This window comes from Zootermopsis nevadensis, unplaced genomic scaffold (genome assembly GCF_977971745.1).
Source record: "Zootermopsis nevadensis isolate Lab colony 2312 unplaced genomic scaffold, Znev_1.0 Znev_ptg000005l, whole genome shotgun sequence".
Lineage (NCBI taxonomy): Eukaryota > Metazoa > Arthropoda > Insecta > Blattodea > Termopsidae > Zootermopsis > Zootermopsis nevadensis.
The window spans coordinates 5,180,176-5,205,375 of NW_028259137.1; the positions used below are offsets into that span (position 1 = coordinate 5,180,176).

A 25,200-nucleotide genomic window follows, 5' to 3' on the forward strand; every position below is an offset into this window, starting at 1 on the left:
TGCAATTTATATTGTATATATTTCAAGTACAATTCGTAGTGTTATAATATTTCAAATATTGTAAACAGAAGGTTCGTATAATTAGTGATATGTTCCATATAAATCGCCCATTACATTCTGTATATAAATTATACCACACATTTATATTACATGAAGACAAAATTGTAATGACATTATATCCTATTTGTTAACATTAGAAATTCGTCGACGGAGTGTGTGATTAAGTATCTTTTTAATACTTTAAATTGTACCTTTTTATTTGGAAAACTCGTGAGACTTGATAGTACGCTTTTGAAAACTTTGATGCCTGCATAATATGCACTCTTCTGAAAAGTTGGTACGTGAAGCTGATTCTTAATCTTTGTGTACAGCACGATTAGTTTCAAAGTGTTATGGAGCGAAAATAAGCAAAATAAGGTGATTTGAGTTTGTCAGTGTTGCTGACATGCTCCGCTTAACTTGCGTGTCAGTTTATCAATATGATGTGTCCAATTTAGGTGGTTATCAATTTTCAAATCCAGGAATTCCATATTTACCGACTCGTCTTTTATAACCACTACTTTATTGTGATGAGTTATTTCTTACAATTGTTATTAGTTTCATTTATCGAGATTCAGGATGAGCTTGTTGGCAGTAAACCATTTATTCATATGTGAGAGAAATCATCAAAATTTTTGCTAGAAATTATGACACTTGCGTCATCAGCAAATGTGGGTTCTTTGAAGGTATTTATTTATATCATGAAAAGCAAGGGCTGTAGAATATAACGGCACCACCAGTTGAGTACGCTTTATGGGGGCTAAAAAGTTACAGAACATCTTGTACGCAAATGTTTTCCTCATGCCCTCTCCTGAATCTGAAGATGAAGGCGCCAAACTAAAATAATGTCATCTTTAAATGTGTTGCGGCCCAGCAATGAATATGACTAATTTGCAACAAAAGGCTCCACATCTTTGGCGCGACTTCAAAAAATTATGAAATGTATTTTATAGTAATTAAGGTCTCCTACACATTTAGTTCTTAAAATTAAATTTGTTTTTGTAACATGATTTGGTATTAAATTACCATATTCTGGCCAATATCATGTAGTGTGTCAACTAAGTGTTAAGATTGAATTAAAATTAAAAGACACGTGAGTTTAAATTGGAATAAGATTACAGTTAATAGGCCCTTTCATTACACAACCTTTTTCATTTACTCTCATATTATCTGCATCCTGTTCTGCGTTGGTATGTTCATTATATCTTTGAATGTGCATTCTGTTTGACCTAAATATTTCTAATTGCAATTGCCACATGTGGTTGGTATATCAAACAGTTTTGATACGGATATTCTTGGTGTGGATTTTTTTTAAACTCCCCCTGTGTTGGTGGTTTCAGATCCTGTTTTGAGATCGATGGTCTTGGTTACGATTCTTGTCTCTTTCCCCACATACGTGAAAGCAGAAATTCTCTTGATGTTGTTTTTGTCATTAATTTGGTTCCTAATCCTCTAGCATCTGTTACTGATTATATGGAATACTTCTCCAGAGTACTAATTTGTAATCAAGATGTGTTTTATTATATTTATTTAATTCGTCTTGTTCTTTATAAGGTATTTATTTAAAGTAGCTCATAATATACTCAGTGGCTTGATTTCATCAGTGTTCAGGTTCCTTCCGGCTACGACGCATTACTTAAAACTGAGTGTCGGCTTCATATTTCAACACATTTGGTGCAGCGTCAAATGCCATCTGTTTCATCCAATCCATAAATGGACTTGAGTTGTGAGAGCAGCTCCTTTTTTTCTGCTTGTGGTAGGAAACAGGAACGGGCAGCGTTCAGATTCTGTCATCAACAAAGCGAGTTGCACAACCATTAAGACTAGCAATAACATGGCTTAGAAATTAATCAGGTTTCCTAAAAAAAATTTTGTGCATAGCTACTAGTTTATTTAAGAGCCTGTTAAAGAACAGGTGAAAATATCCTTTTCTGAAGGATTAATTCCATGGAGCCACTGAAGAGGCTGTGAGCAAGTGACCGCAAAATGTAAATGAGAAAGGCGTAACTGAAAGAAGTGTTCACAAATATTACTCACGGCCCTAAGTAGGTCGGCTTCGGTTAATCCCCAGTAGTTATTTACAAGCTCATAGTCTCCCTGAAGCTGCTGTCCTGTAACCATCGGATCATCTGTACTGATAGAAAAGTTGGCTCTGTCTTCTGCAAACCTGTAGCCAAACACAAAACAAGACTGGTACTCTTCAGAGTACACTGACTTTTTTTTTCATCATCTATGGTCAGGTTGACCGTCGTGACCCCTTTATGGGGTTTTCTTGAGAAAGTGCAACGGTGGTTTTGCCTTGCCTTCCGTGACACTGACATTACAAGGGTGGCACATCACATAGCCCATTATTGCACTGATGTGTTCCAGCAGTAATTCTCAGTAATGCAGGTTGCCAAGCCCATAGGAAAAACATAGGCTGGACAGACAGACATGGATGGGCTCGTAAGGCATTCTTTATTCATGGTGGAGCATGAAGAACACCTAATTATGAAAGAAATACAAAATTGACTAAAATACTGGCGTACGCAGACACTGCATCTTTGTGAATCCTGAGCTGATAGAAACTGTAACAGAGAAACCATCTTTGCTTGACGACAAATGCAGACTTTGATTCTTATAATAGAATGATAAGCTTCATTCTGGAAGACGTGACGTGATTAGGAAACAGGATGCCATCAGCTTCAAGCCACATGCCCTGGGTTCAATCCAAGGGTGTCTGTGCTGAGTCTGGAGTGTCTCAGCACACAATTCAACGTTGATTTGCTTGCAGTATGAGCAAGCCATGATAACATCTTTTTTAGTGTTCCATAGCCACACAAATGTAAAATTTGAGTTCAGTACCAAAATATATACACCAAACACCATTATCAGTGCATACTTACTGGACGACGGGGTGTTTCGGAGTAGAAAGCGGAACACTTCCAGTCAGGTAACTGGACCATGGGCAATTTTCAAGATGGATGCCTCGCTGAAGAGCCATTTGGTATACTGCATTATCTTCCAGAATGTGATAACCATGACCTATTCTCTCTGCATCATAGATTTCGATTGCCTCTTAAAGAAATGTCACACTAATGAACAACAGATAATGCTGCATAATGATGAAATATTTAAATACTTACTAAAATTATATAAAGCAGATAAGCTGAGAGAAGGAAGGACACACTACTATTGCTTAACCCTTCGACTTACTCTGCCATCACAGAGATGGAATTCAGAACGTGCTAGAATGGCACAGCTGTTTGTGAGATGTAAACACACGTAGAATGTCATCTTTAGACTTCAGGTTTTAATTTACGTGGACACAAAGAATTTGGTTGGAGGCAAGGCCAACACCTCATAAATAATAATGATAATGCTTATATTAAAAGAGCTCATAATAAGTTATAATTCGCAAAACCAACTATAGAACTAGAAGTGGGCCAACAACATTGGTCACTGCTGTGGCTACACTGCATCGGATGAAAGATGAGGTGAAGAAATGGGAGGGGAATTTAAGGGAAAAGGAAATTGTTACACATCATGGCAGATGGTCGCTGGCCTTTCATTTTATAATTCTAAAGCTGGAGTGGCAGGCAATAGGAAATAAACATGATTTAGTTTATATGTGGGATTTGAAGTTTTCATAGCAGAACAAGTTAAGAGTTTGGTATCCTTGGTTCTGACACCAAGTAGTGCCAATGTTTCAAAGGAATGTGCTGCCCCCATCTCCACAGTAGAAGTAAGTTGTGACAACAGTTGGAAGGACATGCATTAAATTTCAGTTTGTACCAACTGAGATAATTCCACACATGTGAAGGTACCTTCAAGTAAGATTTTGCTCTTTAGCTGGTTAAAAATATGTGTATGGATGAATACAGTATGCCGTAAATAACTGTTTCGTCCATCCTTCATGCCCCCACTTAACCTTCAGCTCCTTCAGTTTGATGGCATTAAAAATGATAACAGATTAACATATTTACTTATCAGGCTTAACATTAGGAAGCACAAAGTCAAGCACTTACTTAAGTGGTTAACCTCTTACATAATTTACCTGTAAACATATAAATCATTCATGCAACGAATGGTAGAAAATGTTACAGTGGAAACATGAATGACACAACCAAGAAATTGGTGGAATGTGCTGGGGCTGCGTTCCCGGAAAATGTGACGTTCGCTGATCAGAGGTTTCCATAAGAATTAATTAAAGAATTCTGCACGTAAACTCTTCGCAGAAGAAGCGTGTAATAAAATTAAAACAGGGAAATAATAATTCAATTCTTTATTTTAACCTTCTGAATCAACAGCTTCAGGACCAATTTACAGATTCAGCCCAAAAAGAAAACAGCAGAACATTCCTTGAGAAGCTGACAGTCACTCAGCCAGTAAATAAATATGCTGTCCTTTACGGAAGCTGCTGCATTGGTCCTCTGTCCAGAGCCAGTTGAATCCAATGTATTTCCCTAAGATCTGTTTTAATATCATTCTCCAATCTATGCTCACTTGTGCCAGTTCATTACTAGGTAATTGAGTAAAATAAATATAGATATAATTTTTAATAATACAATTTAATTTTGTAATGTTCTGAGTATATGTCGAGTATCGTGGAAGACGCTGATCTTGGTGCATACGCAAAAGGCCCCAACAAGCCTATAATACACACACTACTCTTTGCCATTGAAGAGAGTACGATTCAAACACAGTTTTGGAGACTTTCAAACATCTTCTTCTTCTTCAAAGCTTAGGCCAACTCGCCTGTTCCAGTCCAATTTGTATGTGAATTGAACTTTCTGTCTCTTCGTAGATCATCCGAATGTCTTCTTTCTCGATTTGGGAAACTTAAATGTGGTCTTATGAATTTATGTCTATAGCATGATCAGGTGACATAAAAATTATAATAGTCCATCCGTCACTGGCGTTAATGATGTGATGGAACAGCAATTAATTCTGTAATGGTTGTAAACGATAAACTGAAAGCACTCACCCGCTTTACCATCTCGGCTGAACCTGTTTCTCCGGCATGTACAGTCCGGTGGATTCCCAACTTGGCTGCCTTTTGGAATGCATCAACTTCTATTCCCTTGTCTGGCACCTCAACTGTAAATTAGGAAGCTGTCTGTATCGTCAGCAGAAACAAATATCGTTGGGGGTGTGGACTGGCTTCAAGTGGCATAAGATGGTGGCCTTTTATGAATGAGCCACTAGTTTTCATAAAAGGTGGAAAATTTCTATTAGTTGATTGTACTATTGGCTTCTGAAGAACAGGTCTGTCCCATGAGTAAGTCGGCTAGTTACGATCATGAATACAATTACTGGAATGTACTTTAATGAAATTGGTGCTAATATTTTCTCAAACAATATTGTTGCGAATTAGAAGACGTGGAATCTCACTTTACGTGATGACCTAAATGTAATTTTAAATGTGCTTTTTATAAACACAGACTACATAATAAGAGGTTTCATATAAAATCCACAGTTTCCAAAAGCATTTTATATCACGCATATTTTCTTCATTTAATTGTTGCTTTTAAGACTGATTGGCACAAGTGACTAGAAATTCATAAAATTAACATTAATTTTATCTATTTATGTTACATTGTTTATTTTTCCAACCTTGTTCAGGTTATCCACGATTTTCACCTGCCTGCAGCTTCTCTGTCTGCCATGCTACAGACAGCTCGGAGCTGACTATACATTAAAACGTTTCCATGAAATGAAAAAACCATTATTACAGTTAATCTATGTTTTAAGGTATGAGCCATGATAGCTCAGTCAGTATTCTGACTAGTTACGGACTGGACGACGGGTTCGATTCCCAACAGGGGCAGAGGATTTTTCCTCTAGCCTCTGCGTCCAGACTGGTTCTGGGTCCCACCCAGCCTCCTATCCTATTGGTATCAGGGTCCTTTCCTGGGGGTAATGCACAGCCAGGGTGGGATGCTGACCACTCACCCCCATCTAGTGCCGAGGTCAAGAATGAGTAGGAGCTATACCTCCCCTCCCCTCAAGGACCTCCGTGGCATATAGTGACATAGCTTTACTTTACTTATTATGTTGTAAGGAAGCTTCCAAAATTTTATCTTGGAATAAACAGTTTTAAGTTTGATAGCAGAATCAAACTCCAAATTTCATGGGTTAAAATCACAAGTAAGCCAAGGCCTTTTAGGAGTAAACACGGTTCCAAACTGTTAGATAACACGTGAATGAGATTGACAGCCTTTTGATAAAGAATAGATAATGCATCACTTGTAATTACATAAACAGTGACTACTACAGGGTGGTCTGTCCTTCGGTTTCAACAGACATCCCTAGAGCACAGCTTCCTCTCCTCTCATCTGAAAACCTTTCGTCACAGGCATCTCCGCACTTCATCAGTGGTTGCTGATGTAAAATAAATCTTATTATTGCCTACGTGTGATACATGCCCATAACTTCATCAACTTTTATTGAAGCCAAATACAAATTATAGAGAATGTAGTTTTGGGTGTGTTACTTTGTATCGCTAACACAGAACCAAGCAGAGCAACAGGAACATGTCAGTTTGTGTTTGGTTGGCAATAAGCTACTTTGACTAACAGTACAAAGCTTCGTAATGTTTCTTTGTTCTAAACAAATAGCTACGTAAATCAGACAGAAAAGGGAGAGCCCTTATTTGCCATGTAAGCACCCACAAAGACAGTCCAGATTTCTAAATGACACTGTAATAATTAGCGAGTGTATAAAGTGTTTAATTATGGATGTTGGAATACTTATTAATGTTATAAGGATAGTCTTTCTTAAGGGACTGTTCTGGTGAGGGTGTGAGGAAAACCTCAGCCACAGTAGGTGCCCCCATGAGTCAATCAATAACTTCTGAGTGTAAGAGACAATACCACTCAGATAGAGGAGAAGATAAAACATTTCCCTCATATTAAACCTTGTAGTCACATTCTTGATCCTGATACTTCAGTGCAAATTTAATGCTTATCATCACATCGTGTTGTCCGTGCGTTATCAATTTTTCTTTTTTGTGGAATTAAGAAATAAATCAGCCTTAGTATATTTCACACCTTTTATTCTTGAGTATAAAAGATAACATCAGAGATAAATTTTGTCATGAAGTCTGATAAGAATAACAGTAGGCATAAAGTACAAAGCAAGTGGGAAGACGCTGTATCTGACGCAGTTAAAAGAGAATTATTATTCTCCGCTGCTGCCATTGCGTGGTTTGTGGCAGTCACACTGAACAGCAGACAAGACCATATTGTGCTATGCAGATGAACGTAACAGATATAACAAAGTCTGATATAATAAAAAATGTGTTTTTAAATTAAAAATCTTATTCAGGGCTTTATCGGTTTTTCTTAGAAAGTGACCAACTTTTATAAATATGTCAAGTAGACAGAGGTAGTTTTCATGATGGAACATTTTCATTTTCCTTGCACGAATCAAGAAACCACATTTTTATCACAGAATTTTGAAACCAAAAAAAAAGTGAATTATGTGGCAAAATACAGGGATATATAATGTCAATTCTCATCACTGCCTGTGCAGTTCATGTTATGGTTAATACATAAACCAATGAAACTTACCAAATTCTTTGGGAACAGACTTAGGAGGAGATGCCATGTCAATGCCAAGTACTCCTTCATTCTTAAAGTTCTCACAGAGTTGTACTACTTCTAGGCCTGTATTTGTTCCAACAAGCGTGCACAAAATACTTTTAACTTTCACGTGGAATGCTGCTTCACCTCGAGCGTGGCCACGATTTACCGCTCTTACGACCTCGCTTAAAGCTGAAAACAAATATGAAGGTCACTGTACTTTGCAGATTCTTTACGATGCTTTAATTTACAGAAAGAGAGGCTCTTGTAATCCAAAGTTCTCCGTGAATGCCGAGAGCTACAGCGCCGCTTTAATTTATTCTGTCTTATGATTTTTAAGTCCTGATACTGATATATATTTTTACATTATGTGCACAGTACTTAATTCATATGCAATCTACATTCAACTGGAAATAAAGTCTCATATTTAATATTTTTTTAAAGAAAAAAAAGCATTTACTTTTAGTAACGTGTTACTTTCACATAAATCATCATTTAAGTCGTGTTTCTAAGAATTTTCAAATTGCTTATTCAAAACAAGTGCTTACTGGTGAAGTAATGTAAATAATTGACGAATCCAGAGGGAAATCCAAAATTATTAAGTTTCTTAATGTCAAAAGCATTGCTTTAATGAAAATAAGCAGAGGTTTGTCCGTGAGTACTCGAAAGCACTAAGTACATTAAGTAACCAAAGTGTACAAGACAGAACTTTGTCTTCAGAAGCCATGCTGGAAAGGATTATGTTAGAGATGCATATAATCATAATAAATTCAGATATTTTGGAAAAATTGTTACAAGTCAAACCAAAGTACCGTTCCTTCTACTTCCATAAGTATGAGAAGATCTCATTTGTTAACCTGCATTTAAAAATTTAAGTTAACAAAGGAATGAAAATGTGAAAACTTCTCCACCAAGACAAGACCAATTGGATACTTTGAAATAACAAACAAGTAAAAACACGTACCTTCAATGTCAGAAGGACAATCTTTAGCCAGAAGCGAGTGTGGGCTATAACGAGCTTCCACGTACAGGACACCGGTTTTTGCCTTATCCTCGCAGAACTCGTACGCTATGCATTCAATTGCAGACAGATCACCGCTAGAAACGGTGCAAAACTACATTCATTATCTGTGACAATGGTCATTAGAACGAAAACTCTTGAGGCAATGCAGCGACCTTCCTGGCTTCCAACTGCATGACATAATGAAGCAATCTCGGGTGTAACTGATTTCTGTCATATATTTTTGCCAGCTGCTGCTGCTTTATGGAGAAAAATATATTTCGTACAAAATGAAGGAAATTAAGTTGTATTGCTAATTTTGGCTTTTCACATCCTGAACTTACAAATATATCTTTCCGATTCTTGTCTATCCATAAATGTTTACTCGACAGATGTGCAGTTATCTTCCATGTCTGGCATATTTTTTTTTGTTTGAATTTTTATAATTTCCGTTTGCCATATGAGTTTTGCTGTTTTCAGTCATGCAAATCTGTCAGAGAGATAAGAATATATTCATGTGATATTTTCTGGAAAAGAAAGTAATACCTGGATTTATAATTTTATGAAAGATAATGTTAATATCTTTCTGTGCTTTATAAATCACAATGAAAAAAATTAAGAATGTCCTTCCATGAATTTAGACAAAATCTGAAGTTTCACACTTCATTCAAGGCCAGGTTTTGCAATTGCTTCCACTTATGTAACAAACAGTTTAACCTACTGTGTGCTAATTACCAGCGAGGAATAATGACTCCGACATGTCAGCCCCACGATTACCAAGCAATGAAAGTTAAACTGAAGGACACACAGCCTTAATTATGTAAATGTAATGTGGTCCAGTTACGTACGCTATGCACGGTGTTGAAATGAGGAATGGTTCAAGAAAATGTCCTAGATCTTTGGGACGTCTGATGACCATGGCCTCCTGAAGGTCTTGAAATGTGCCATTTCCTGGCAGATGAAGTCCCTTTTCCCTGTGTCAAAATTGTGTTGGAAAATACATTTCTTATCGAGACAAAAAGAAAAACTGGTAACTTCCAACAAACCTTTACCAGCGCATTATTAAGTAAAATAATATTTGGGATGCCTCGGTCCTGGCAGTGATTGAACGCGGCTCTCGGGCCTTCCCATTTACTAAGAGGGAATTCGTTGTGTCTGGGCGAGAAGTGATAACTTAATTCCAGCTGGTGCTAAGTCCTGCAATGCCCTGAGCTATTATCCATCTTCAGGGCATGGTACTTAGGGATTGCGGTCCTCTATGCCGCGATGCAACTCTCATTTCTTGACGTCATCCCCCGACTATTTGAACTGTGCAAATTTTTCAAAGGATTTATTAGGAATCTTTATAAAATGATTTTGTCCTGTAGTCTGTTGACGAGACATCAACGTGTACTTAAGTCTCCTCTGCGTTTACTTCTAAAGCGTCGTTCCTACAGCTTTTTTTATTTATGTTTTCACACAGTGAGTTAACCTCGGAAGCTGATGGGTCCCTCCTAATTTCTTGGACCTTCCCCATGGCATATTATAAAGCAAAGTTGAAAACCAAAGATGATAAATCATCTCCAAGTTTGAAACCATTCTGAATATGAAGTGCATCAGAGGTCTTTGCTGCCTCCATCATCAGGGCAATTGACTCAGAGTTTTACTATACTTGGACTGGAAAAGGATTTCCGAATTTCAGCCAAAATCCAACAGATGAATTTAAATGTTGGTCACAATGACACGCGTTCTAATTATTACTGGTTCCGCTTGCTTTGTGCTGTAAAACACTGATTAATTAAGGCAGCAAATACGAAAGTTGGAAGCTGCACTTAACAATTAAGCAAATGAACTCAAAAGATATGGCGAGTGCGATGTTTGTGAAAGTGTGACTTATGCTAATATCAGTTGCTTTCGATTTCTTACAAATGCCATGGTACTAGCTGTGGTCATGTTACTGTTAACATGAATTAATATTTCTTACTTAGAGAGTTCCCATATTGTTTCATGGCGCAGTGAGCCATCCAGGTGCACATGTAGTTCAACCTACAAACAAAGAAATCACTCCTTATAATTTAACGTACAATTTTTATTTTTGACGTAAATACGTCTATATGGAAGGGTCAGTGTCATTCCCCAAAAAAGTGTAAGATGGTTACCTAGGAAATATCAACAATTTGTAAATATGGACTGACAACAATGGTCAGCTTGCATGCATTGTTATGTTACCTAAGAACGTCATTTGTTTAATCGGCATTGTTGTGTTACATTATTGTAGCCAACAATCCGCTTTCGTTATTGTGGAAAGAGCTGAGCTGTGAATCGCTTGTAGAAGATAATTTTGTGCTGGTAAAAACCTTTTACAATATCACAATTACTTATCTTATATAAGAATTATTACATTACATTACAGAGACGTATTTACGTCGGATTCTCCGGAACCGTGGTTCCACTGTAACTTTTTTTTCAGTTTAGTATGGCATTTATGTTGATCACAGGCTGGCATAGATCATAATTTTAACTTTAGATAAAAGTAAAAAGCAGGCAACATGCATGACTGGAGGTTATTGTTGTGCAACAATGATAACCATTATGCTGGACGATCATTGTTAGAACACGGTTTAAAAATAGAAATAGAGGCTGCTGAAACACATCGTTGCAAAACTTCAGACTGAATTAGTGTAATAATGACTGAAGGAGCAACAATGGCCGACTGCATCAGCACAAGAATTTCCTGAATCAAAACATTTACCCTGGATAATTCGTGCATCAGTGACCTACGCGATGTGTATTCCAAACAGCCCACCTTTCCAAAGTTTCTTTCCCTTTGAACAATTTTCATTGTTAGTCTCCTTCAGACTTCGATTACTTAAAAAATGCCTGTGGTGAACATTTTAGGTGTTTCACGTTCAGAAATCTTTGGGTCACATTTGATACAAAAGTTAAAAAAAAAAAGTTGAGAAGGAAAATCATTAAGATTATATTTCCTAAAATTGTTTGATCATAATACATATTTGCTGTGGTTAAAGGCCTTGGGACTTTCTCCAAGATATAATTAGTGTCCCTGATTTTTTAAACATTTCCTTGTAATACATTAATGTGCAAACTGAATATTAAGTTACGTAAGATTTAAAACTTTCACAGCGCAAGAATGTTATAAAATAAAAAGGATTTTAAAAATACGAAGTTACTTCGGTTGAAAATATGAGTTTAAAACGGTATCATATGGATACTGCCTATATAGGTTTCGAGGAAAATTAAATTCTCTGTAAATACCATTTTCCAAACTAATTTGCTTTTAACTCGTGTATATTCAAATGTAATATAATATTAAAAACATACCCGAGACTGTAGAATTTTATTTGTAACACGGTTGCTGGAAAGAAACATAATTTCCTTTTTCTGACCAATTGGAATACAATTACAACAATACTGTTATTTGAAATCGCCTCTCGTTTTGGCGTCTCAAATTGTTCCAGCCACTCAGTAAGAAGACAAAATACAAGCAACGCACTTCACTCATCAGCAGAAAAAGTCAGACTGAGCGCTTAATCACCTATCTAAGTTTTTTTTCTCTCATTAGTCTCCTACCACGGATATGTTAACTGTAGTTTAATGTCAGTATCTATTACTGATAATTACGTATTATTTAAGAACACAGACAAACAAGTTAAAACACAGGATAAGACCAACGATAATAAATTTCGTTAATGCTTTGTAAATGCGGATATGGGAAAACCACTTATTCATTGGCACCCACAAATTATGACGCATACTGGTAAGGTAATCGATGTTCAGCATAAGTATTTTTAGTTTTTCGAATATTGTGATCTTACTTGATCTGAAAACTATGATAGTAGATACATTTGGAATAATCTGTGATGCAGCTTAGTATAGATTCGTGGTATCATCGGTGAAATGTAATCTTTCGTCTCCCCACCTCAAATAGTGTATTTTAAAAGGAAATGACGAGTAGAGACATCTTTCAATCGTAATTAAGACCTTAACAAACTACTTACAAGCACGGATTATTTATCAACTGCGAGATGCGGCGGCGAATATGAAAATGGCTAGCTGTGTTCTGGGTTGATGTGCCATAGTCTTAGTTTACCGACGTTTTAGGTGGCTTGGTGCCAGAATCTTTTGGGCAATGGGTGACTGTCTAAACTATAATGCTCATTCATAGATGGCAGTGAAGTCACACACGTTTCCAACGGAATATTATTGATAACCATCATCTAGACTGACTGTATGATGGGGCGGGGGCAGTGGGGGCCACAGATCGCCGTGGTTGTTGTAGTGCATAGATAATACCATCATATCTAATTTGTGTCGAAGGAAGATGTCGTTCCGTTTTTGCAATGCAATCACGTGAAGGGCAATTTAGTTCGTGAGGTGTGACGTTTCCCTTTATGAAAAAGAACTGAATATTTAGGTTTTAACACATAGTTGCTGAGGAACGAACGCATAATATAAGTAAGTTGTATTTTTGGCGTAGTTTAGTAGAAACGTATTACGTAACATGGAGTGAAGTTTTGTACTTTGTGAACATAATATTCCTTTGATCTGTTCGCATTTTGGCTGTCCGTTCTTCCGTAAGCTAACTGGAAATGGGATTGCCGTGCACATTGCGTGCTTTTCATTTACGTTATGAATGGATTGAGTAGTTGGTATCTTGTCAAAGGCATGAAACAATGTTTAAAGAGATGTAGTCAAAATCACCTTAAATAAGCCAAGTGTAAACTTTGAATTTAGTAAGAAACCATAACATCATAAAAGTCTATCAAAGAAATAATTACTTTTAAAATTTATACTCACTATGCAATCTCTGTTTAACTGAGCACGATGACGGTACTTGAAACGTTATAATTAAGTGTCAGTAGTTATACTTTGTCAAAATTATCTGATGAAAGGAGAGAGTACTTAAGAAATAGTCAAAAGTCTATTCACATATGATGCATGTTTGTGTGGTACAAGATATGGAGTACTGTGCTATATGTCTGGAATGTAAATTTTCCAACATACGTATTTTAGCCATATACACATACATAACATATACTCTTAACTTCCCAACAAGAATTCAAAGAAGGCTTAAGCACTGCCATTGATATGGCTTCTATAGGTTGTACTACGAAGGGCCACTAGTCAGTGAAACCAGTGATAAATGGACTAATTGGCCATGATGCCCAACCAACAGTGGTAAATAAAATTAAATAATTACAATTGTAGAAACAGTTGATGGTAATAAGTAGGATTTGCTGTTTTCATGGTGGTGGGCACAGAGATAGCTGTCTTCTGGTTTGTAGCACGGTGTAGTCTGGTAGAAGTTTATCTTTGTTTCTACAAGATTGCATATCAAAACATTCCAGAAGACTTTCATATTCATAGGACAGTGAGGATGTAAGTCTTACTTGAATTCGATATATAAAAAAAAGAACTGAAAGATTTCATGATTGACAATACTGTGACATTCTAAAAATATCTTAGTTTTTTAACTTTAGTGACCGAAATACTGGTAACAGAATTAATTTATACATATTCCAACCTCTGTCAGAAACTTAATAGTATTGTGCATCTAAGAGAGGAGGTAGGTTCATACAAGATTTTAGCAGTTCTGTTACCATAAATAAATAATGATAGCAATATGCACCTGCTTGAAGTTCTCTCAGAGAATATAATCACTTCTAGCTGGAGAAACTTCAGTGAAAACTTCCTAAGACTAACTTACTTACTTACTTACTTAGGATACTTAGACAACCCGTTCTTCAGTCCCTTGAGCATCTGCGGGTCCCAACTTTTGTTGGCTTTGATCTATCAGACAGTTGGTAGGACTCCTTGGACGAATGATCGGCCCGTCGCGAGGCCTCTACCTGTACACAGGACAGCAAAACACAGAAAAACGTGGACAGACATCCATGCCTTGAGTGGGATTCGAACCCATAGTCCCATTGACCAAGCGGCACAAGGCCCACGCCTCAGATCGCGCGGCCGCTGTGACGCCAAGACTACCTTGTATTTCCAGTTTTGATTGATTGACATGTATAATAATTTTGGATGATCTATTATTTGTATTTATTTATTTTTTGTTGTGAATAAAGTTTCAGTATATTTCAGGAGGATGGCTGTGTTTTGAAGGTTTTGGCCAATATGAAATATTACTCATGTGTGACAGGGTGGAACAAGAAAGCAACTGCAATGTTAAGGGAGACATATTACGCCCTGCAGATTTGCCCAGTGTGTTATGCAGTGCTACATGCAGTGTTATTTTGTGGGTTCTGAAAAGACAAGGGGTTCCATACAGGAAATTGGAACCTTTTGATTTAAAGAACTGCCCTGAGAACATGTACTTAGTTTTCTCTGTCATTCTCCTTACTAGCATCTGAGAGCTTCTCTCCTTTCACAGGATTTATACTTTTGCTGAACAAATTATCGCTGGCAGAGACGAGAATCAGATGCGCTCCATTGAGTTCCAGTCCCTCCCTTCTGTTCTTGGATCTTGTTAATGACATATTCTAAAGTTGAAAAGCAATGGCCGCATGGTATCTCATCGCTTCAGACAGTGTTTACCAAAGTTCTTTATAAATTTTAAGTTGAGTTCTCAGTACAAAGGACTGCGTCTTCCTAACACCAGGTTTTCTGTTATAAATATAATTAACTCTCATTTATTTATTATTATTCAGGATTTCTGAGAGGTGATTATTGATAAATGTATCTTTGAGTATATTTTGATTCAGCAAATATAAAAAATGTAATCTGTCACTCTACTGCCTCTTAACAGTAACGACTCGTGCGCTGTGGACGTAGATCCGTTGTTGATGGTCTGTGTTTCAGTTAACTCTCACCTCATAGAGAGTTTGTGACACGTTTCTGCTTTTGGACAGTAGTAACATCGGTTCATGTGTTGCAGAAACATTTTGGCAAGTGTTGTGTTACTGGCGTGGAATACATATTTTTCCCACGTGCAAGACGGATTCGGATTTGGATTTTATATTGGTACGTTAGAGTCACAAGTTTGAGGTTTTATGGTAAAGAATATGTAATTTTCTCAGTTGTAGTGTCGTAGGTGGTTACCGCCGTTTTTGGGGGATCATGTTGTCTCCATCTTCAAGTTTATGAGAGATTGGTAGGCCTCTGTTCCACCTCCATTTCCATTGGCTGCCTTCTGAAGGTCAGATATTCCTCTGAAACAGCTCTTTCTAATAACTCTGCATGGCATCACAACACGGAAGACTTGTTACAACATATTTGTGTGTCATTGGGCCTGATGGTTGCCTTTGGCTTATTGCCAGGGATAATTTTATCTTCTGGTGTGCAGATATTAGTAGTATTCCTTGATAAGCTGAATCCTGTAAGAAATGTGAAATCAACACATTGTGAGTAGTGCAGTTTAGTTTCTGGAACTGTGTCATTGTGGTTATTAATAGATAAGGCTTTATTATTATTATTAGTGTTCTGTCTGACGACAGGTCCATATGAACAGGATCCTTCCATCCTTTTCTCGGACTGGGACCTGTTCATATACGTTCTTGGCAGATGATCCAGAAGTGGTTTGCCATTGCCTTCTTCTGTGTGTGAATGGAGTAATTGTTGGGATGCCACGGAGGAAAACTCCGTGTTGCCTAGACCACGGCCTTGCCCAACACAAGTTATAAATTCGGACATCGCCGGGAATCGAACCCGAGACCCCAGGATTACAAGGCCAGCGTTCTAACCGCTAGACCACCTCATCTTATTATTATTATTAGTGTTCTGTCTGACGACAGGTCCATATGAACAGGATCCTTCCATCCTTTTCTCGGACTGGGACCTGTTCATATACGTTCTTGGCAGATGATCCAGAAGTGGTTTGCCATTGCCTTCTTCTGTGTGTGAATGGAGTAATTGTTGGGATGCCACGGAGGAAAACTCTGTGTTGCCTGGACCACAGCCTTGCCCAACACAAGTTATAAATTCGAACCCGAGACCCCAGGATTACAAGGCCAGCGTTCTAATCGCTAGACCACCGTGGCTACAGAGAATAAATAAGAAAATTAAAGAAATAATTTTGATGCTTGAGCAATTTATTCAGTGTGTCTGTAGTAAGCACATGTTTTTCTTTAATTTTTGCAGATTTTCCAGTGTTTTTATTACCTGGGAAAAAATACATTTCCCAACGAACCCGGATAATCAGGAGGATGTAGTTGATACCGCTGATATTCCCAAGAAACTTCTCCAGTCGCTTTTATTGCCTTGTAATAAATTCCTTCCACTGCTGTAGTAAATCTTCCTTATTCCGAGTAGAACTGATAAGTTTGTGGTCTCGGAACGTGATTTATTACCTTCATCTTTCTTCTGTTTTGCCAGAATTTGACAAGTGGTGATTTATACCTTTTAAACTCTTAAATTAGCAATCTTATTCTTGAAAGAACTGGGCCCAGGTGGCTCACCTGTATGTACTTGAAGATAGAGGCAGCATGTTTCTCTTGAGTTGTTGGTAACAATCTACATGTCTACAGTCTAATTGGCTGGTATCCACAAGCCTTCCTTTTCCTGTATACATAAATGAGAAGTCTGCGCTGTATATTTTTCATTGTTAATTTTTGTTTAGCAATGCGTATTTAGGTTACAAGGAAAAGTTTTGCTTTTACGTTCAGTTTTAATTGTATTATAATCGTCGGCATAGAAGAATGCATGACGAGAAACCAGCGAAGGATGCTAATGGCACATGCGTAAATGAGATGTAACCATGAGGCTGAAGTCGCAGACTGCTTAACCTTCAGGAAAGTGCAGACGGTTTATATTATTGTTATAAATATGAGGAAAATCAACCAAAGTAGCTTTATGAATGTAGGAGAAGTTTATTGTGGTGTTGAATGATTAATTTTGGTATGTTTTGCTGACAGGGTTACAAGCCTGACGTGACGGACTGTCGTGTCTTATGTCATGTCTGTGGTTGCTGTGAAATACCACAAAAAGTGGCACTCGTCCAGTATTGAAATCTGAATAGTCCAACTTAAAGTGGTCAGTATTTCTGCTGTTTAATTTGTAACACAAATATTAGGGCTGTTATTTAACTCTTTAGTCAAAATATTGGTTAAGGCATTTCACTTTATACTGTTAAGTTTTTAAACCCTGTAATATAAATTACCTTAGTATTTCATGCACATTTGGATTTCATTATGTCAGCACAACTTTTTCTGGTTTCAGATTTAAAATGATACATTTATGATTAATTTGACTTTCTAAGAACATATTTCAGCTGATTATTTTAATTTACCAATGAATTATGATTCTTGTGTTCATCCCTTAATGTAGTTCGCAGATTTAAGTTGAGCAATATAGATTAACTTATACTGTAAGACGTCTAATAACTGTAGAGCTGGAATAAATGTATTCCAACAGAATAATTGTCTGTAATGTTATTTATTCATAATATTCATATCCTGATGATAATGTGTACAGATAGTGATACAAAATCTGTTTGCTGTCGGCAGTCTGAGTCATGTACCCGCAGCGTCCTTTGCCGCGCCACATCACAGCACTGTACGTGGTTGCCGTTGCTAGTTGCGTGGCGCTCTTCGGCCACGGTGTCGCCCTGGTGGGTGCAGATGTACTGGTTTATTCAATTGATTACCATGAAGAACCAGAGATGGAATTCAAAGATCTCCCTGCACAATTTGGAGACCCAATTCCGATAGAAGGTTTGAAGGTATGTGGGCAGAGTCGTTGCAGAGGGACAGAGCAAGAATTTGATCCTATGATTCCTGTTATGATATATATTACAGTGAGTGTTATCGCTCTGAGATTTGAATGAATACTATCTCATTGTTTGAAGATGTATATTTAATACAAATGAGCATGTTCCTGTAAGCATGGTAATGAACTGTTGGGTTTCATAAGGGGTAGTGAATTTATTCGCTAGATATTCAATAGACGAGGACTCTGTGCCGTAGAATTAATATTTCTGATGAAAAGAAATGTCCACTCCTCAAAAGATCAGATACTTAGTGGTTGACAGTTATGAATAGTGAAAATTTAAAGCGTCTCATGTGAAGGACCTCAACGCAAGTCTCCTTTATTTGAAACAGAGACACTTGGATTCCTCTTATATAATAGAAGAAATAAATTTGGTAAGTGGATAAATGTTTCCAGTGGATTTATATTAAATATTTTAAAATGCATTATTTATAGATACTTTGTTTAATTATTATTTTATAGGATTTGTTTGTGTTTAAATTTAATTACCTTTCCTGCAAACCACCAAACCAGCTGCTGAGTTGAAAATCCTGCTAATTGTCATAGAGTTAGGTTTTATGGACGGTGGCCAGGGTTTAAAAGCCGTTGCTTAGTCCGCCATTTCAAAAGTCTTGATTTTGGGGAGTTGTGTGAGGGGTACTTACCTTAGGACCAGGCAGCTGGCTGACTTATTGTACTTCCTGATCGCATTAACTTTCATTGTACGAGATATGGAATGTAATTCAGCGATTTTTGTTTGGGAAGCAGGAGGTGTTGTAGCTACATAAGTGCAGCAGGTTTATGATGGTACTGTCACTGACGAGCCTCTCTCTTCTTCCTCGTAAAACAACCTTGACCAAGTAGCGACTTTCTACGCTCGCTCACCACATTGAAAGTTAGCACTTTCCAAGTTTCTCAGTAAAAGTGTGAAACTAAAAATATGGAGACTAATATTTGTTTTGTTTGAAGGGCCTGGTCGTGATGGCTGACCCCGCGCAAGCCTGTTCAGATATTCGGGAACCTCCCGATTATCCCAACTTCTTGGGAAATTGGATAGTTCTGATACAGCGCTATGGCTGTTCGTTTGAGGAGAAAGTGCGCGCAGCGCAACACGCCAACTATAATGCTGCAATTGTTCACAATGTGAATTCAAGCGAACTGGGTAAGATCACGTAATCCAAGGATTGTGTGGAAAGTAAAATGTACAGTCCTCTTTGGTGTGAGTGTCAGCTAATGGCTGGACGTTGTATTAGAACCCTACAAGGCTGCATGATACCTGGATGTTTGGGGATTCCACACCCAGTTACTACTACTTGCAGAAACTCTAGGTCTTCATGTAAAGACCTCATTATTGTTTTTGACAAATTTTAATGTGTTGGCAAATATAGTAAATCTCCCAAATATAGAATTTCTTAAATGTGGGCAGACAGACGCTTGGCATGGCTAATAGGTCTATTTTTGCAACCTTCAGGTGTGAATGCACCTAAAAAGTAGGTTTATCGGATGATTTTGCTGTATGTGTATTTGTGTTCCCTGGAGGAGTTTAGGAAAATGATGAGAAAGCTCAGTCAAGATACCCAGTTTCTGGGCTGAGATTTTAACCCGTGACCTCCCAGATATGTAGCAGGAGTGCTGACCTCTCGACCGTGATGTTCGGTAAGCATGTATTGGTAAACGCAGTTTTGAATTTTGTCTTTTCTCTGTGTGTTCAGAACCTATGTCAGCCAAGAATCCAGTGGGTATCTTTATCCCGTCGTTGTTTGTCGGCGAAGAGGCAGGCTTGATTCTGAACGGAAGCTACCAATACACGACGGGGTCTTTCGTCTTAATTAATGATGAGCAGACTTTCAACATCAGCACGCATCTGCTGATCCCATTTGCCATTGTCGTTGGGATTTGTTCCCTCATCATGGTTGTCTTCATGGTGAGTTCGTAGTCATTCAGAATTTATATAAAGTGGAACCTTGATATAACGCGGGTTTCGGGGGACAGCATCAGCACCCGCGTTATATGTGAAATTGACATTTATCTAATTTTGGAATCCCTGATATAATGTATATTTATCCAGTGACTAAAATACACGAAATTCAAGGTAAATTTCAGACTTATTTTTCACCAGTGCTGCTGGCACAGACCACTCCAAAGTGGCGCTCTCTAAATGTTGCTGTTCGAACAAAATAACCCCAAGGATAGAGAAACCAGAAAAACACCTATTCATAGCGGACCCTCTGTACCCACACACTACAGCAAGGCGTGTTGCAGTACAGTCTTATAATGTAACCAAAACATTTCATAGAAATTTGTACGAATAATTGTATTGGGGAACGTGATCGTGGCCGTGATATATCTGAGTCTGCGGTATATTGAGGTTCCACGGCATTCCAATGTTTATGTAGATGTGTTAAGTCAAGTGGCATGGGTCTGTTGCAGGTTTGCGTTACAAGTTGACTGCATGCAGTTTAATGTATAACATTATAACAGGAAATTCGTGAAGATTGTTCATAGATTTAGAACCAATAATTTATTTTGTACAAAATTTCCAAAGTCCTACGTGAGCGATTAAATGCGAGCGGTGCGAGTTGCGTGGGTTAAGCGGAAATATCAAACTGGTTGTTTGTGTGGCGCTGTCCTAGGTTACAGCGAAGCGGTCAGGAGAGGGAAGCGGCCAAAGTCCGAGATCAAATATTTTGATATTTACATTTTAACTTCGCAACATTTTTCATACAGTGGAGAACAAAGTGATTCAGGAGTTGGTGATTGAGAACGGGACTCAGTTGTTACGTTCTGATTCAGCTCTGCAGTATGGCAGTAGACTGTCCTCTGACTTCCTGGTCAAAATATTAGATATATATATACTCCACCATTTTTGCAAATGGAAATTTTCATTAATATATTTTTGGTAGTGTAGCATCCAGAAGGCAAAACTTCACTTTCATCGCGTCTAGTTTTGGTGACTTTGAATAGTTTTATGCGTGATTTAGAATAATATTAATTTCTGCAGAAAATATTTCGCATGCAGGCAGAAAAAGAAAATTGCTCGGGAAGGTTTAATTTATCCTGAAAAAAAAAGTTGCTGAGATAACAGGTTCTCACAGTGATGAGCATGAAGATGGTTGGCTTTCTTCTGTGAAATTGGTGTGTCAATAAATATTAGTGAAATTTCCCATTATCAAATTTCTAGCAAAAATGCTCAGCATATCTCATTGTTACAAGCAGACAAATACACAGACAGACATGACGCACATTTGGCAACGTTACGGTGCAAAACACTCTAAGAATCATCAGTTTAATATGAAATATTTAAAAATAATTGTTATAGGTACACAATGAGAATTTAAACACGCCAATTTCATTTTGCTGCAGGTTGTGAAGTGTGTCAAAGACTTCCGTCGCCAACGCCGTCATCGTCTCCCTAGGTCTTCTTTACGTAAGATTCCAACAGCCAAATTCTCTAAGGGTGACCCGTATGAAACGTGCGCCATCTGCCTTGAGGATTACCAGGAAGGAGAGAAGCTGCGTATATTGCCTTGTTCTCATGGTACGTTGCTTTTCGTTCGCTGGTTGTGTCTACCCACGTACATTAAAAGTGCTGGGTATTGTGTGTATAGGTACAGAGAAAAGGCATGGAGTCTTGGTCACTGTAGGTGGTGATGCTTCTAGATTTTGAAAGTTTGATTGTCAGTTGTTGCCATGCAACGCGTTGTTACGTTATGCTTTTCAGAATGCGAGATCGCGCATGACACAGGAACGTTAATGGGCCATGAAGGCTCTGTCTTGTATCGAAAATTAACGTACATGAACAAACAGTCAACAGATTCTTGTTGGTGCCCATAAAAGTGGCACGGATTTTGTAGAAAACAAGATTTGTGCTGATGGTTTAACACAGAGTTATGAATTTTTGCTTTGCCAAGATGATAGAACTTGCTGTAAACAAAACTGGTTTCTAATCTTAGTTTCATTGCTGCTGTTGGAATTAAAATTACTCTTTGCGTCTCTCTCTACCTCGCTCCCTCTTCCTCTCCGCTGTATATATCCGTGACTAGGATAACGTGTTTGAGTGCCCCAAAATGCATTATTTATGTCCTAGGATTCCAGTTACCTTGACATGACGTGATTGAACGTCTAACTCAGACTGTTGTTTGATATGAATTCAGTTAAATACAGAAATTAATATGTGAGGCTCGGAAGGTGTTGGCCTGAGAAATTGATGACTGCTCAAGTATCTTTTTCTTTGTTAAATGCTGTGATGACAGGAACATGCTAGAATTTGTAACTGCACTTGTAAACTTCTTATAAATGCTCCGCAGCGAGCTAATGGAATACAAAATCCATTCTGTGAACTAGAAGAAAATTTAATAATTCGGATGACAGCTATTTTGTGGAAGTATTTAAAAAGGAAACCTTATGTCAAAGCGGAGCAAAAGTCATAATTGAAAATTTTGGAACACAGCTGTGCTCAACTGCGGGATTTATGTGGCATTTAAAGTAACTTCCTTTCACAGAAATATAACTACAGCTAAAATTAGGAAGTGAAAGAAATCGCAGAACGTGGGAACCGATTAACTCTTAGAGAAATGTTTTGAAACAAACAGAAGTTTGCTGCAATTGATAGAGAACTAAAGCTGTAAGTAGAAGGCGATGGTAGATTATCGGCCGTACGGCACGGCGGAAGTCAGGGATTTGGGAATTTAACATGTAACCTCTTGGAATCTTTTACAGTTTGTTGCCAATATGTGAAAATGAGTAACGGTGAAAAAGTTGGTTCAGTAAAGAAAATTCTCATTCTCATCATGAATTTTGGGGGGGGGGGGGGGGGGGGTTTCTGCTCCAAATTAAGATGTTTGTCTGTCAGAGAGGTGAATGCCCTTTCATTCTCAGACCTATCACTTGAGACATCTAATTTGTGGTTTTCAGTCACTGGAGTACCCTCTTCTGTTAGTGCAGGTGATTGTAGGTTTTTATATGGATTATGACTTCAGACATGAAACAGAATTTTCTGCTGTTGGTGTCATGAAGACATTTTTATTCTCAGATTGATAGAAAGCATTTAAGGAATGACAAATTTGGGTGTTATATTTGAAGGGGAATGAAGGGTTGCAGATGTCTAAGTTAGGGGGTTTGTGTGAACACGAGTTTCTCTCCGCAGCCTACCATTCAAAGTGCATAGACCCGTGGTTGACGGGAAATCGCCGAGTGTGCCCTGTTTGCAAGAGAAAGGTGTTTGCTGCTGGCGAGCAAGTGACAGAAACAGAAAGTGAGAGCGAGTCAGACGACACGAGTCCTTTGATTCGGCCCAGCTCGTATGGAACTCAGGGAGGAACTTTCGTGCCTCAGATCGTACGTATCTTTTTTTCTTTATACCATTTTTGCTCGTATGTGGAGCATAAGGGCCTCTGTTTGAAGGTTTCTTGATCTATTTACACATTTGGTAGGACTCCTTGGATGAGTGATCAGCCCATCACAACAGAGGGTATGTATGGATCATATGAAAAGAATCCATTAACATGTTTATTTAAGTGAACTTTTATAATTGTCATAATTGTAAAAGTCTTCTATTTTGGGAACAATTTAAATCTGAACACTGGTACCAGCTTACCTTGTTGGGGGAAGTACAGGCATACCTCGGAGATATTGCGGGTTCGGTTCCAGACCACCGCAATAAAGCGAGTCACGTATTTTTTGGTTTCCCAGTGCATATAAAAGTTATGTTTACGCTATACTGTAGTCTATTAAGTGTGCAATAGCATTATGTCTAAAGAAAAATGCAAGAAATACCAAAATGTGACACAGAGACACGAAGTGAGCACGTGCTGTTGGAAAAATGGCGCTGACAGACTTACTCGACGCAATATCTGCGAAGCGCAATAAAATGAGGTATGCCTGTATTATAAAATTAAGGCCAGCTTGATTTTGGTGCAGGAAAATCCATTCCGACGAGCAGCAAGACAACAGGAGGGGTCTGGTTCCTCGTCGTCCTCACCAGCAGGTGACAGCAGTGACGATAGTAGCATCAGCAGTGGCACTTCACCTTCAACTTCTCGAGAGCATGTTGCGGTTGCCATTGGGGGTACTAATTGTTTCTTTCACTCATGTAATATCCCCCTTTTAATCCCACAACATGTAACATTAAAATATGTGCTGTATGCTGGAGTTAAATACTTGTGGCCTGGCACCAGGTGGTGAGTTCCGCACTCGTAACTCCCTATTCTTGAGTGAAGAGCATTGATCTTTAATACAAAGATATTTCTCACTTGTATATGTTGCCTTCCACTGTTCTTAGTATAATCATTTATTTGTTTTGTCATTATTTTCTATTTTACAACTTCCAGTGTTATAAAATATTACCAGTAAAGTTTATATCAAATTAGAGCAAGCACTATGTTTTTTGGTCCGCTAGTAGTGCAGCGTAGGAGCCGGGATAGTTCAGTCAGTACAGTGACTAGGTACCCAGTTTTGGCAGTTGTTTCGTGGGGAATTGCGCGTAAGCATCGTGTGCCTATTTCCGACATTTTACCCACCTTGTTTTATGTTTACGTTTAGATTTTAGAGACACTGCAGTAACAGTTCCCCTTTTGTTTGAATGTGTGTATGCCTGTCGATGAACGGCTTTGCTACCGATGATACTTCGAGGAGTAAGTGTGTGCATGTAAGTGAATTGATTAGAATATCCATATAAATGTGTGTCTGCCAACTTTGACTGGCGTGATTGTATATGTTGGCATGTCGTGTACTACTTGGTGAAAACAGTGAAAATTACAGATCGAATTTTCCACATATGAAGTCATAAAACAGGTGACTTTCAGAACTTGCAATAGACATGGCAACATGAAGGAATCTTCTTCTTTAGCGTCATTTCAGTTTTATGCAGGTTAGTGGACAGAAAGTCCCGTCTCTTACGTCTTC

At 38.0% G+C, this 25,200-nt stretch overlaps 2 protein-coding genes across 4 annotated transcripts in view; one reads left to right on the top strand and one right to left on the bottom strand.

Moving 5' to 3' along the window:
- Positions 1-12,173, bottom strand: LOC110831007 (adenosine deaminase). Its single transcript, XM_022066513.2, has 9 exons — positions 11,926-12,173; positions 10,568-10,629; positions 9,453-9,578; positions 8,569-8,702; positions 7,593-7,796; positions 5,006-5,118; positions 2,925-3,094; positions 2,077-2,206; positions 1-1,826 (listed from the first exon to the last, which is right to left on the bottom strand). The coding sequence occupies exons 1-9, from the start codon at positions 11,971-11,973 to the stop codon at positions 1,722-1,724; spliced, it is 1,092 nt and encodes a 363-aa protein (XP_021922205.2). The 5' UTR covers positions 11,974-12,173; the 3' UTR covers positions 1-1,721.
- Positions 10,871-25,200, top strand: part of gzl (godzilla E3 ubiquitin protein ligase) — a 20,177-nt gene continuing 5,847 nt past the window's right edge. Inside the window, exons 1-9 of one of the 3 annotated variants that reach the window (XM_087343415.1) lie at positions 12,838-13,059; positions 15,491-15,576; positions 17,466-17,583; positions 18,057-18,271; positions 19,267-19,459; positions 20,010-20,221; positions 21,661-21,835; positions 23,444-23,634; positions 24,217-24,364. In XM_087343415.1, coding sequence (XP_087199541.1) covers positions 18,065-18,271; positions 19,267-19,459; positions 20,010-20,221; positions 21,661-21,835; positions 23,444-23,634; positions 24,217-24,364 — 1,126 coding nt within the window. In that variant the 5' untranslated portion in view covers positions 12,838-13,059; positions 15,491-15,576; positions 17,466-17,583; positions 18,057-18,064. Of the gene's footprint in view, positions 10,933-12,837; positions 13,060-15,490; positions 15,577-17,465; positions 17,584-18,056; positions 18,272-19,266; positions 19,460-20,009; positions 20,222-21,660; positions 21,836-23,443; positions 23,635-24,216; positions 24,365-25,200 lie in introns of those variants that run through there. The other 2 variants (XM_087343417.1, XM_087343416.1) reach the window with 2 other exon arrangements.

Coding starts and splice junctions, on each gene's coding strand:
- LOC110831007 (XM_022066513.2), bottom strand. CDS start 11,973: ATGTTTCTTTCCAGCAACCGTGTTACAAATAAAATTCTACAGTCTCGG. Junction 10,630..11,925: donor ATAAAATTCTACAGTCTCGG/GTATGTTTTTAA, acceptor CTTTGTTTGTAG/GTTGAACTACATGTGCACCT. Junction 2,207..2,924: donor CCGAAACACCCCGTCGTCCA/GTAAGTATGCAC, acceptor GTTTGGCTACAG/GTTTGCAGAAGACAGAGCCA.